This window comes from Cotesia typhae, unplaced genomic scaffold (assembly GCF_013202065.1).
Source record: "Cotesia typhae breed Kobodo isofemale line unplaced genomic scaffold, CoteBio_Ctyphae contig_48, whole genome shotgun sequence".
NCBI classification, from domain to species: Eukaryota; Metazoa; Arthropoda; class Insecta; order Hymenoptera; family Braconidae; genus Cotesia; species Cotesia typhae.
The window spans coordinates 10,206,540-10,221,166 of record NW_027423756.1 but is presented as its reverse complement, the minus strand read 5'-3'; the positions used below and the strand labels follow the sequence as shown (position 1 = coordinate 10,221,166).

At 27.9% G+C, this 14,627-nt stretch overlaps 1 protein-coding gene across 1 annotated transcript; it reads left to right on the top strand.

Moving 5' to 3' along the window:
- Window positions 1-81: 81 nt before the first annotated feature.
- On the top strand, window positions 82-14,624 carry LOC141529444 (putative G-protein coupled receptor CG31760). Its single transcript, XM_074245966.1, has 16 exons — window positions 82-1,708; window positions 4,468-4,855; window positions 5,026-5,232; window positions 6,927-7,122; window positions 8,499-8,739; window positions 9,331-9,465; window positions 9,714-9,948; window positions 10,088-10,265; window positions 10,519-10,651; window positions 10,744-10,897; window positions 11,126-11,450; window positions 11,549-11,687; window positions 11,764-11,869; window positions 12,049-12,366; window positions 12,635-12,886; window positions 12,962-14,624. Exons 3-15 carry the CDS (start codon window positions 5,044-5,046, stop codon window positions 12,863-12,865), a joined length of 2,580 nt encoding a protein of 859 aa, XP_074102067.1. The 5' UTR covers window positions 82-1,708; window positions 4,468-4,855; window positions 5,026-5,043; the 3' UTR covers window positions 12,866-12,886; window positions 12,962-14,624.
- Window positions 14,625-14,627: the final 3 nt, after the last annotated feature.

The following is a 14,627-nucleotide window of genomic DNA, read 5'->3' as shown; positions in this document are numbered from 1 at the left end:
AATAATCAGATATTATTTAAGTATGTATTTATTTGCGGTTATTTTTAATGATTTTTCTTAATATTTAATTATTATTATTATTACATTAATTTATAAATGTATATATGAGTTGATAAAACGAAAATGGTCATTATATTTTACATTAAATATCTGATTATTTTTTATACCAGACCATACTTACTCTATGTTTACTTCTTAATTGCAATTGTTAAGCTTTTTTTTTAAAAACAATTATGTTCAAATAGTCTTCGTAAAATAAATTAATTAAGTATCATAATATTGAACAATTGTATGTGTAAAATAAGTTATATCTTAATAGATATTTAATAATTTAATTAATTAATTAAATTATTTATGTAACCGTAAAAATGATAATCCTTTTTCTGAATGTCAAGTTAATTATTGTTAATAATAATAATATTAATTAATTAATTAATTATTATTATTGTTATTATTATAACAATAATAAACAAAAAGGATGTATATTGTAAATAAGTGAATTAATATATTGAATGAAATTATTGCTGGATAATTAATGTCAATATTTGTACCTCAAGTCCTTTTAATAATCATAGTTACGCCTGTTATCTATAACAAATAATTTAATCGATTAACTGCACAAGGGGAAGTAATAATTAGAATTAAATTAGTCGATAATTCCGATCATCCTCGCGTTAAATACAATGATATTTATACACTCATGTACATATATGTAATACAAACACAATAGCAATCGTAGATAGGAGATAGGAGATAGTAGATAGAAGTGAGCTATATAGCGTGAAAGGAAATTAATCGAGCTTTACGTTTGAAAGTTGGTGCGATGAGCGCAAGTACTCTGAGTGACTAACACACTTAAACTTTTCATGTGTATACACACTCACTAGTTTGAACTACTGAAGCTCACACGTGTTGTGTGAGCATCATATGGGGGTGAATTGGTGTATATTCGCGCGTTCGCGCAGGCGATTGAGGGTAAGACTCAGACCCAAGACCACCGTTACCGAGTAGTAGTCAATTATAGTTAAAGCTCTCGCAAATGTTAAGCACCACCAGAAACTACCACCACCGTAATATCAAATACTCTTGTGTTTGTGTACCAGCACATAACCAGTGAAAAAAAAGCTCTCGCTCCGCTCGTTTTCGCGACAGCAGAACCATCAGTTACTGACGGGCAGTCATACCGAGTGCTACGTTAAATATCGAGTGCTTTTATCTCTTCCCGCGTTATTTATACCAATAACTATTTGTACGTATTTAGAGATTCTTTTTTATCATTATCACGCTTTTATTTATATTTAATTCTTATTACTTACAATTATAATTTTACAAATTGTTAATTTATTTAATTAATAATTCTGTTGTTTTTGTTATTGAAAAAAATTATTTAAAAAGCTTAATTTAAAAAAAAAAACAAAAATTATTTTTTAATAATTTAAAAAACTTTAGCAATTTTTTTTTAATTACGTAAACGAATTATTATTGTTTTTTGTGATGAAATTAAAAGAAAAAAAAAGGTAAAATAATTTTATGAGGATAAGTGTTATATAAAAAAAAAAAATATTAATTTAATTTTTATTAAAAAAGTAAATAATAGTTTGTTTGGTGGTTTTTTTGAGGAATGCTTATTAATACACAAGTTTAGTTTGCTCTAGGTATTTCACTGTTATTATTATGAAAACATTATTGATAAAATAGGACAAAGCAGGTAGGTATGTTTATTTATAAAAATAGAAATAATAGATGATAATAAAAGGGTAGAAGAAAAAAAAATGTAGAGGATTGTAGTAGAGTTTGTCCCGTAGACCGCAGGTTGTTGGTTGCTGCATCGATCGACCTACGTATTCTCTCGAGCCTTTCATATTTCCTGGATCAGCTCCTGCTTCGCCCATTGTATCTGGCCACCCACTTGTCACTTTTTCAGTTTAAATAAATATTAATATCTATTCTCCCATATGCCATTGTAATTTTGTTCCATCACGCACTCCCTCAGTCCTGTAGGATCAAACTTATCAGGAATCCAGTATCGATGTTTGAGGGTCATTCGTAGTTCGTATAAACTCGCCCGATTTTTAATTTTAAATTTCAATTGCACACCTGAGTTTACAACCAAGCTCCGAGATTGGATTCCGCTCTCAATAAATTCATCAACTTTTTTTTTTCTGTTTAATTTAAAAATTGATAACTTTTAGTGAAATAGTATATCAAATGAAAACTTTTTCTTAGTGTGAAAAAAATTTACTAAAGTTTATAAAAAATCATTTCATTAAAAGTATGAGATAATTTTGCGCTGCTTGCTGTTTAACTAATTGTACACTGAAAAAAAAAAAAAAAAAAAAAAAAAAATTAATTTGATTCAAGAAAAAAATTTTTGAACCAAGAAAATAATTTTGAAATGACCTTTTATCTTGTCAACTATTGACATTTTTAAAGATATAAGCTCATCCCAATGTTACACTCATCAAGACCTTTCATTTAAATACCCACATCATTTTTTTATATATTTATATATATCACATATATTTAAATATGAAAAATATATGAAAATGCATGTGGGTACTCAAATGAAAGCTCTTGATGAGTGTAACATCGAAATGAGCTTATATCTTTAAAAATATCAATAGTTAAAAAAGTACAGTGCAATTTAACAAAATTCATTATTCAATAAAGCAAAATTTTATTTATTTATAGTTGCTAGTAATAATTGATTTAAGATAAAAAATTGTTCAAAAACTGATAGATTCACCTGTCGATTCCTGAATATTGCAAATGAGCTGATAATAGTTTAAATCCCTTATTTATAGCCTCTAACGATTTTATTACCGTGTTATTTTAAAAATGTTCTTATTATACCATCGAGAGGATTTTCCGAGGTGTTATTGCTGCTATAATGTCTATTTATGGATTTCAGTCAGGATTCTAAGCCTAAGAATCGATTTGTTAATGTACATAGTCTATTATCTATTTCGAAATTTGTCCCTCTGCCTCTATCTCTACCTCTACCTTGTTACTGATGAGTTTATATACTTTGATAAGTGACTCATGAAATTGCTGCAAAAACCCTGGGGTGTATCTTCACAACCCTATCCTACTATTTTATACCGTATAATATAAAAATATATGTACATACACATACGCCTCTTGAGAACTCGATTTTTTCTACGTACTTTACATATAAATTAATAGAATACATTTTTCAATTTATTTAATACTTTTTTATTTTAGTTTTATTAATTTTAATACCAAATAACGAGAGCGTGGTTATTTGCGCGGAAAAAATATTTTTTTAAAAGTTTAGTTTGTGATTTTTTATTCTTTTTTAAGTCGCGAGTTTATTGTAAGTCCAAGTGTACATTTATTTATAAATACAATATTTTCTCCTTTAAACTTTTCTCGCATAATTTAGAATACTTTTTATGTTATATACTTGGCTGGATTATAATAATAACAATAGCGAGAACAATACTGAAAATAAAAATAAATGACAACAATAATAATAAGAGAAGAAAAATGTGAAATAACAAGCTACAGAGTTACACCACGCAATATAAATCTATTTCTATTTGCTATTGAAATAACTTGCATTTTTCAACAAGATTTAAGGGCAAACGTCAACAAAAATCAATTTTACTCCAATCATATTTTATTGTTGCTTGATTTTATTTTTTTTTTTTTTAACCTTTTCAACAATTTTTCTACTGGAAGTAATTCAGGCAATTTTTAAGCTTTGTGAAATTTTCAAACGACCGAAATATTTTAATGAATACTTTAAAAAAAAAAAAAATTTGAACCTTCGGCGATTTTAAAAATATACCTAGTGGTTTTATTTTATTAATTAATAGAGAAGAAATATTGATGAGCTTAATTCGATTTTCTTCACTTCAAAGTTCTCATTAAGTTCTGAAACACTTATTAGTAGAAAGTTTGCGGTGTTCAAATGTTAAATTTATCAGTAATAAGAAATCAAAACCTCAATTAAAATAGATCCTTAACAAACTATTTTAAATAATTCAAAATATCATAAAAAAAATTTCGGTAATTATTTACAATTGGAGTCAAACGTATTTTTGGCCATATTTAGGTGAAAAATTTTGTTTTTATTCTGCTTGTTTTTAAAATTAATATTTCGATAGCTTTTTTCCCTTCAAAAGTTGGAAAAAATTTTGGCTCATGTTTTTTGGGTAAAATTTCTATTTTATTTTTTTTTTTTTTTTTTATGTTTTTGATATATTTTTTTTTAAAAGTATTTTTTCAAAAAAATAAATAAAAAAAAAATTTCGTTCAAAAAATGAAAATTAAAATGTTAGACCCTACTTGTAAATAATTACCAAAATTTCTAGAACATTTTTAAAAATTTTCTGTTACTTTGAAAATTAATTATAAAATTTAAAAAATAAAAAAAATAGATAAAAATACGGAAAAAAATGATCAAAACTTTTTTTAATTAACTTCTTACATTTATTCCAGATTGAAATTCATCATGAAGAAGTTTAAACATCTGTAAATAATTAAAAACTATTGAGGCGAAAAAGTTGAAAAAAAGTCATTTCATCAAGGCAAACAGCATCCGTGATTTTCTATCCATCCTCATCTTTCCTCAAGCCCTTGGGCGTTTACAATAAAAAAAACTAAACTAAAAAAAACAGCAATGTCGAAGACACATTCCCATCAAACGGCGCTCAAATTTAAAGCGACGAGCGTTGTATCAGAATTGGTCGTCCTCAAGAGGGAATCGATAAATGTACACCAGAAAAAGGCTCCCGTGATATCGGGGTCCACGAAAGAATAAAGAAATCTAGAACCCGCCTGCCCTAAAAACCTTTTTAATTAAAGATTTCGAGATTAAAACCGACAGGTAAATAAAAACATTTATCTAGTGTGGTGACCTTTTTCTCTATCTCTATCTGAACCTCGTAATTTTCGAGTCTAGTACAAGAGTAATTAAAATTTAGCTACCAAGTACAAGTAATTGTTCTGCCAACAATTAGATAGCGCTCAAACAGACTGACACGTGGGATGTTTCAGACGTTTAAACAGAAAGGAATGGAGTACAACAGAAGCTGGCACGTTACAGCATTACATTTGACCACGACCACGATGACAACCATCGCGGTCATGACGTACGTCCATGCAACAATGGGTGCAAGTACATCTGCGAAATCCACATCACTACCGCCGGCTACAAGTTCTACTCTCTCTCGTGGGAATCCTGGACCCTTTGACATTCGTCGGGTAATATAATAGTTTGTCTGAAACAAACACTTGCTTCATATAATATGTACTCTCTGCTACTCCGTGCTTTATATACTTACTTTGCGTACTTGCTGTTTGCTAACATGTTTATATCTTCTTAAATTTCATTATTAAAATTAAATAATAATAAAATTCATGAAATATTATTAAAACTTCTGTAATGAGAAATACTAGTAGGTAAATTCTGTCAGAAATGAAACAAATTTTTATCATTTTTTATTTTCTCTAAGTTGTGTTTAGAATTTTTTTTTTTTTTTTGGTAATTCTGCTTGTTTTTACGGCTTATTTATGATAAAAAATGTCGTGAAAAAAAAAAAAAAATAAATAAAGATTTCGATAGTTTTTTTGCATTTAAAAGTTGAAAAAAAAAAATCATGTTTTTGAATAAAATTTATACTTTATCTTTTTTTGATGTTTTTGATACATTTTTTTTTTTTTTTAAAGTACCTAAAAAAACAAAAAATTAATTAATTAATGATTTTCAACAGACTTAAAATTTTTTTTCACATTAAAAGGTTTAAAACTAAGTAGAAAATTTATTTTTACAAAATTTCATCAAATAGACTAATTAAAAAAAAAAATGTTTAATAATTTTAATTTTTTTATAAGTCAAAAACAATAAAATATAAAATTAATTTTTTGGTATAAAAAAAAAATTATCAAGTAATTTAAAAAACATTAAAAACAATTTTTCACTCAATAGAAATTAAAAATAATTTTTATTTATCACCGAAGATAAATTTTAGATTTATTTATTAAAAGAATAAAAAAAAAGTTTTATTTCTCATACAGTCTAATAGTCAGCTTACAAAGTTAATCTGGTTACTGCTTTAGATAAATAAATAAAAGTGTATAAAAACACTCGAAAAGGAATTCGGAAAGTCACAAGTAGAAGCACATAAAAGTCAGTGTTTTTTATTCAAAGAAGATGATTTAAAGATATAAACAATAGATGAAATATGAACGCAGTACAAAATAAAAGAAAAAAAAAATAGTTTATTATTTAGCCGGCGGTATTCGAGAGAAAAGCTTTTTATTTTTAAGGGAGAGATTCATCACTTAATTCGGACTGTGTTGTTAAAAATTACATCGGTGTAGTATCTAATACCCGTAACTATAACTATAAGTAGCGGAAACATTAATTAAATCCAACTTTCGCAACTGTTTTAATAGTAATAATGATAATAGTAATAGTAATAGTAATAGTTTCCTTTCCTCCGTTAATGCTTTATGGCTTTTAGTTTTAGTTTCGGCTTTAACTCGAACTGAAGCTCTATTTATTTATCGAGGTTCATTCCTGCTTCAAATACCGGAGTACTCGATGCAATAAAAATCTCGAACAATAAAATATTTTAACGACTGAGCAAATATTTTTTCTTGTGTAAAAAGCGATTTTGTAACCGTTATTTTATTTATTCAATAAAATATACAAATTGGTGTTCGTGCGAGTTTTCTCAGCACAATCAGTAATCCATTATTAATAGCTGAATTCACTCTGATTTATAATATTTATCATTCGGTATTGAAATTTTGCATAATTGATTTAACATTGAGAATTCTGGATACAATCTATTTATTTAATCATGCGTTCTATTTACTCACCGAATCGTGTATTTATTCATCAGTCGATTCTATTATTATTTTTATTTTTATTTCTTTTTTTTTTTTTAAAGGCTGAAGTGGAAGAAGCGCTGGATATCATTGAAGCAGCGTCATCAAATTCACTCGGCGAAGATTGTGCGTCGACAGCGGGATATAAATCTCTACCAACTGGAGCAGCTTTGGATCCAAGACGATTCGATGGAGCGAGACAGAAAATAGATATGGCTGCTACGATGATGCAGAATCTCGGATCAAATAATCATCCACGTAAGCTTCAATAGAGATCTCCAAATATATATTTACTTTATGTAATGGGAAATTTTCATTTTAAACAAATACGAAAGGCGCGCAATATTTTTCTGAGTACTTAATTATCAAATAGATTATTCTTTGAATTTTTTTCAAAAAAACAATTTAAATTTAATTATTTAAACTATTTTAACTATCGACTGCAATTTTTTTACATAATTGTCAACAATATAGTATTTCTATTTATACAGATTTCTATAAGATTTTTTCCGTCAATTTGCGCGGTTTTTTTTGACACTTTCATGAATGGATGTCACACTCGTCGTATTTTTAAAAATATTTAACGAGGAACAAAATAGTGTGTGTTAACACAATTTTGGTATGTCACTGAAATTAATAGACATCTGACAATTTTTTTTGTCAGATTTTTTTTTGTGGAAAAAAAAAAAATTCCACATGTAAAAAGTTTAAAAAATTGTAAATTCAATTAAAAAAAAATTTTTTTTTTTTTGGTTTTAATTTTATTAATGAAAAAAATTAAAAAATGTTGGACTTCAGTGTCATGTTTCGGTGTTTCATTTTAACCCAGATATTCGTTTTTATTAGCGACGTAATGGCTACGAAAAAATTTTGATTTTTCAATTAAAAAAATTTCGCTACGGTATTTAATTTTGTTTTTTTATAAAAAATAAAATTTTAAATCGTTATATAGATATTTGGTTGAGAGATTATGATTTTATAAGAAAATGTCACTTTCATAAATCCTCGGGAAAAATTGACCCGTGTGACCCTATCAACCCCTATCAATCGGGGACGCTAGCTCAACTATTTTTCTCTTACAAAGTAAGGCGAGAAATGAGAATCACCCATGTATCATATATCATATATTATATATTATATATTATGAGAATTATGTCACAGGGGGAAAGAAGTTAAGTAAAAAAAAACTTTTGAGGATTTAAATATGAATAAATTTATTTTTATCTCGAAAAATTTAACGCTTAATAATTTTAGATTTACAAATTTTTATTCTTTAAATTCAAAGTATTTCTTATTTAAATTCTTATCGATAGATATGCTATATATTTATTGTTATAAATGTAGAAAGAATTTATTCGTATAAAATTTTATCAATGCCAATATAAATGGCAGAGACTGTAAAAATTTTAAGTATGAATATAAAAAAAAAAAAATTTCATATCGAATTTTCTATATAAATAATTTTTATTGCATTATCATTTTTTTATAATCAGGAATACTATAAATAATGTTAAATAAGAATGAGAAAAAAATTGACTAAAGATTGTTGGAGATGTGACCTTCCCCTACATATTGTATGAATAATAATATCTATAGTAATAACAATAAAATAAATGATTCATTGATAACATCAGCAGGACTATTGGACGCAGTAGCACGATCACTTTTGTTGTCGGTCAACAATGCAATAGCAACGAGAGTTGTCGTTCTGAATGCATCGACGGATATTGTTATCGCGGAAACCTGGTTAAAACGTACGCCAAGTAGTATGGGTGAGCCAATAAAACTTGAAAGCGACACCCTGCGCGCGGGATATCGACCGCATCCAAGAGTCCCTTGGTTCGAGAAACCCGGAGGCTCTACTTCGCAATTGAGGTTCTTCAATACCTTTTTTTTTTCTATACTTCTCTGCTCTAATATTTTCATGTGTTTCCTCATCTACATATTACCTATAAATATATATACACTGAGAGGAAAAATTTATTTTGAAAAAAATAAATTAATTTGTTAACAATTTTATTTCTCAACTGAAAAAATCATTTTCTTGTTGGAAAAAAATAATTTTAGATAGAGAACTGAAGAATTTTCATCCAAAAAATTTTTTTTTCAAATTTAGAAAATTTTTTTCCAACAAAAAAAATTACTGTGAAAAAAAATTTAATTTCTTTAGTTAAAAAATAAATTGTTGAAAATTTTTATCAAATTAATTTATTGTCAAAAAAAATATTTATTTTTTCTCTCAATATATCTACACAGAAAAAAAAATTTCTTGAACCAAGAAAATTATCAGGAAGTTATTTTGGAGCAAGAAGAAATTTATGCTTTTTTCTTTCTGTGTACAAGAATATACACGCCCATACATTATATCTTAATATATCTTCAGCATAATTTTTCAATAATCAAACCCGACTCGAAAGGTTAATTTATTTATGGTTGTATTGATGATATGTTTATTAAATTTTCCAGGTCTCCGAAGTTCGTGTTATCAGCGCCGATAGAGTCATATATGGGCTGGTGGACGGTGCCATATCTGTCCTGCAAAACCCACCAGTGGATAATATCATACAGCGTGTATGTTCGGCAATCGGATGCACGAACCGGGTAATTTATTCAAATTAACGCTCTAACATAGTTTAGTTAAATCCATTTTAAACTTCAGTTCACATTTGCATTGACATTAAACTTTAAAAGTTAAGAATTAGATAAGAGTGAGTATTTATTCTGAAACAAAAAGCCAGATAACTTTTAATAATATATACAAGAGTTTGTAAAGTGAATATTATTAAAAACTTTTTACAGACGCATCGTCGTCGTATACCATACTGAATAATCGCGATCGATTATTGCAGCACTCGTGACTTTTTAAGTGTCGATATCGACATCAGTGGCCTGGTAGTCAACCAATGCGACCAAGATCCGTCTTCTTCTGCTGATTCAGTTCCAACTTTTACATCTTCTTCTTCGAGTTCTGCTTCAGAGTTCGTCATCCGTCAACATTTGGATACTTCTGGGGCCGCATCTCCTCGGGATAATCAGATGGAATCCTTCAGCGGCTCTCACAAGTGTCACAACGATACTACGCAAGTAAACATAATCAAGATTAATTAGATATAATTTTGTTAAAAGTTTTAACTTTAATTAATGATGATTATGATGATGATGGATAAAATATTCTGTCGTAAGAAGTAGGAACTAATGAATAATTATACCGAGGAATTTGCAGTGCGAGTATAGAGGACCCTCCAGCAGCAGCAGCAGCAGCAGCAGCAGCAACAGCAGCATAGCACCCGGATGGGTAAAAGGTGCCTACGTATGCAGATGTCGTGACGGATTTTACAGCCTAGATCTTTCTAGTGCCGCTGGTAAAGAGCTTGCAGCTTTTGATGGTGTACTTGTAGAAGGTATGCACTACCTAACATACTCGCTCCTTCTGTTCTTGTGTCTTTTATCTTCCATCTTCAATCTCATATTTCTATGAATAGCCCTGAAAAGTTTTCCCAACGTAAATTATACGGCTAAGAGATACTTACCTTCTTTTTTTTCTGAGACCAAGTGTCTCAGTTTAAAATTGTCCATTTTATATTTTAATTACTTAACTTTTGTCGCTAAAACAATGTATTTTTTTTTTTTTTTTTTTTTTATTCTAATTTAAAGCTGCGTGGAGAGAAATGCAGACAAATAAAAGTGATTTGTATGATAAAATGTTTAAATGCACTAGATGTGCTGTCGGTTGTATGACTTGCACAGGTCCAGAACCTTGCTTAGCAACTTATCATTGGCCATTTAGGTATGTATAATAAATTATTATTATTATTATTATCATTGAAACTTTTTAAATATTTAATTATTGTAATAAAATTGATGAATTATTTATTTCAGAATAACTTTGCTGACGTTTTCGATATTTTGTTCGTGTGGCGCCGTCCTTTTAATATTTTATGTCTACAAACATAGGAAGCTCAAAGTATTCAAGGTTGCATCGCCAATTTTTCTATCCATCACTCTACTCGGGTGTGCAATTATGTACCTAGAAGTGAGTTAAGTACTTTTAGTGCTATTTTAATAATTCACTGGCTAATAATTATTGAAATTGATTTTCTATTAGTCATTAATTAGTTATTAATAGAAAATTATAGTAAATAAAATGGTCGAAGCGCGACAAAATAATTACTAATTAATTTGTAATTTATTATCAATTATAATTAATAGAAGAGATAAGAGATAAGTATAATACATACTCGAGCTTTCGGTGCACTTGTAGATGGCTGCAATATTTCCCGTACTTGACGTCTACTCTTGCATCGCAACCAAGTGGACAAGACATCTTGGGTTCTGCATATCTTACACAGCTTTGCTAATGAAAACCTGGAGAGTATCATTGACGTATCGCGTCAAGAGCGCTCACAAAGTTAAGCTCACCGATAAGCAGCTACTACAGTGGATGATTCCCATTCTGCTTGTTATGATTATTTATTTGAGCACTTGGACACTCAGTGCTCCGCCTGACGCTCATGTTATTGCTGACAGCCAAGGTCTAAAGTTTTATCAATGCAATTATAATTGGTGGGATCACAGTCTTGCAATAGGTTTGTATTTCTTCTTTTTTTAAATATTTTATTTTATTCTATTTATTTTGACTATTATTATTGTCATTAATAATAAATGATATATTTTAATCACACAGGGGAGATATTATTTCTCGCGTGGGGGATAAAAGTCTGCTACAACGTGCGTAATGCCGAGAGCTTATTCAATGAAGCTCGATTAATTAGTTACGCAATTTATAACATTGCCGGTGTAAATACAACAATGATAGCAATTCAGTAAATAATTTATTTATATTTACATATTTTATAATTATAAAAAGGTCATTAATTATTCAATAAATTTTTATTTCAGTCTTTTTATATTCCCGCACGCAGGACCTGACATTAAGTACACTCTGGGTTTTTTACGAACCCAACTATCAACAACAGTAACTGTTGGCCTTGTATTTGGCCCGAAGGTATTTTTAAAATAATTAATTCATTAATTATAATCAGATAAGAATTATAATTAAAATATTCATTCGCATAGAGCGTGTGATATGAAAGTATGAAGTAAAGAAAAAAGGAATTTTTATGATTCAGTCATTGTAAGTGTGTAGTATAAGTTAAATATGTTAATATGCTTATATTTACGTAGGTATTGAGAGTTTTACGAGGTCATGGTGACCAGTGGGACAGTCGTGCTCGTGCTCGTGGAATAACAGCGAGCTTTTCTTTGAATGGAATACGTGGCCTTGTCGCTGAAGAAACAACTGATTTGTTTCAAGAAAACGAGGAATTAAAAGAAGAAATCCAGAAACTTGCAGCGCAAATAGAGTTTATGAAAATAGTTCATATGGAAATGCATAATCGGCATATAAAACCTAAAATGGGTGGTTATTTTAGTACACATGGCCATAATTGGGGCGCTCAGAGTCCTAATGCCAAAAATTCATCAGCTAGTTTTATTCTTAAGGTTTTTAATTTTCTGAAATTTTTAAATTTTAAATAAAATAAAAGACTTAATTATTGACACTTGCAATTTTATTCTAATTAAAAAAAAAAACAATATTCTTAAAATTTATAATTCAAAAATTATATTTATTAATTTATTATAGTTGAATTTTTTTTTTTTTTTTTTTCAATTAAAATAAAATTGCAAGTCTCAATAAATAGGCCAGAGTCAATAACTGGGTCTCTTACCTTAAATCATGATTTGTATTGTTAAAATATTTTTTTTTTAGACGGTAGTAGAACGTGGAGCAACAGCAGCAGCCGCAGCAGCTGTCGAAGATTCAACATTCCCATCAGGAAGTCTTCATCGCGCTCGCAGAATGGAACTTTTACGCGAAAGAAAAGCAGCCCGCGAAAGAGAACGCGAAAATCAAGAAACTAATCGACAACAGCAAACTACTGTGGAAAAAAGTGAAGGTGTAACTAGTACGAGCGGTACTAGCAACGGTGAGCACGTCTGACTAATTATCAGCAATGACGAAGTCAGTATAAATTAAAATTATTACAATTATTTATTTTTATTACATAATTTACATAATTTACTAAAATAATTTTAGGTCTGGCTCTGACAAAATAAAATAAATAATTTTTTAATGCAATCAACATTTTTATCTACAATTTCCATCAAGTTCAACGAGATGTCTTGTATATACCAATCTCAGTGCTTTGAAATAATTTTATAATTATTAATTATTTTATAAATATTAAGCACTGGTTATAATATACTTCCTGTAAGCATTAGCTTGCGCTAAAATAACGCCGCAGTATCTGTAATTGATACGTTAAAATTCGCACAACTTGTTGTTTGTATATCATCTTTAAAAACTAAATATAAGAAGTAAAGATGCGTTTAATTATTAAAGTAAAAAAATTAATTATATATAAATATATGAATAAGTGATTACAGTGATATAGAAACCCTGTAATGTCTTATAGAAATATTATAATATAAAAAGGATTGAGAGTTATAAATGATGTATATAATTTAACTGTTGCGTAAATGCCTTATTGAATAGTGAACAAGTATTTAAATAATAAATATATTATAATAATAATAAAAATAATAAAGCGCTTCCCTTGTTTCAAATAAATGGGGAGATTATAAACTGCAGTTGAATTATGTACATTGATGTGCTAAAATTGTTTCAATAAAATATGTTATAAAAAAAAAAGTAAGAGCGAAGGTAAAGGTCAATTTCTTTCACTCTTATTATGATCAAAGTACAATTTTTATTTTTGTTTGTTAATTTTTTAATGATAAAGTTTTTTTTTGTAATATATTTGTAATAATTAATAATGCATTTATTGTTATATATGTATTTAAAAATTTATAAAAATAGAAAACAAATAAGTGGAACTATCATGAACGATTTATCAATGAAATTATTAATAATTTCAACACATTATAAGAGTAAATGTAATTTTTTATATTTATCTGTGTAATGTTTTTTTTATTTTTATTTTAAAATAAGATTAGTGTTAAAAATAATCAAAATTATCAACAGAATAATTAATATTGAGTAATCATTAATTAAATTTTTGTTTTATACATGGAAAAAAGTAAACTGTAATAAATAATAGTCGATTTGTAATAAGTAATGATCAACTGCTAAAAATTACTATTTCAAGCAGTAAAATCGTAATCCCCTTCTCTTTATCTGAGTTCTCCTTCTTCTCATAGCTCTTTAATATAAAATTGATGATTGAACTATAGCTAGTTTATATCAAAATACTCGAAATAATGGTTACTGATTCCTTATTGGTTAGGATTAAAGCGCGCGAAATTTGAATTTCTAGTATATATTATATAATTACTTATTTTCGATATTAAATTATAAATTGTGGCTTTTACAATTTCTACATTAAATTCTGTAATATCCCTAATTAAAAAAAAAAAGTATTGAGACAAAGAAAAAAGTATTGAAAAGAATTGGTTTTCTAGTCAATCCAATTCTTTTTAATCAGGAATTTATATTTTTGCCACCCCGATGTCCACTTTACTGTTTGAAATTATAAAATTAACTGGAATCCGATTGAATTTTACAGTTCACTTTTTTCCGTGTAAGTATAAATAAAAAAAAAAAAAAATATCACTGCGCTATTAATTAGCAAATACATAGATTTAAGGACTGTTGTGATAATTGGTTATTCACTTGTATTTTAAAGACAATAAAATAATTTTCTCCTCCTGAAAAAATAAATATATGTCCTGAAAAATTAAAT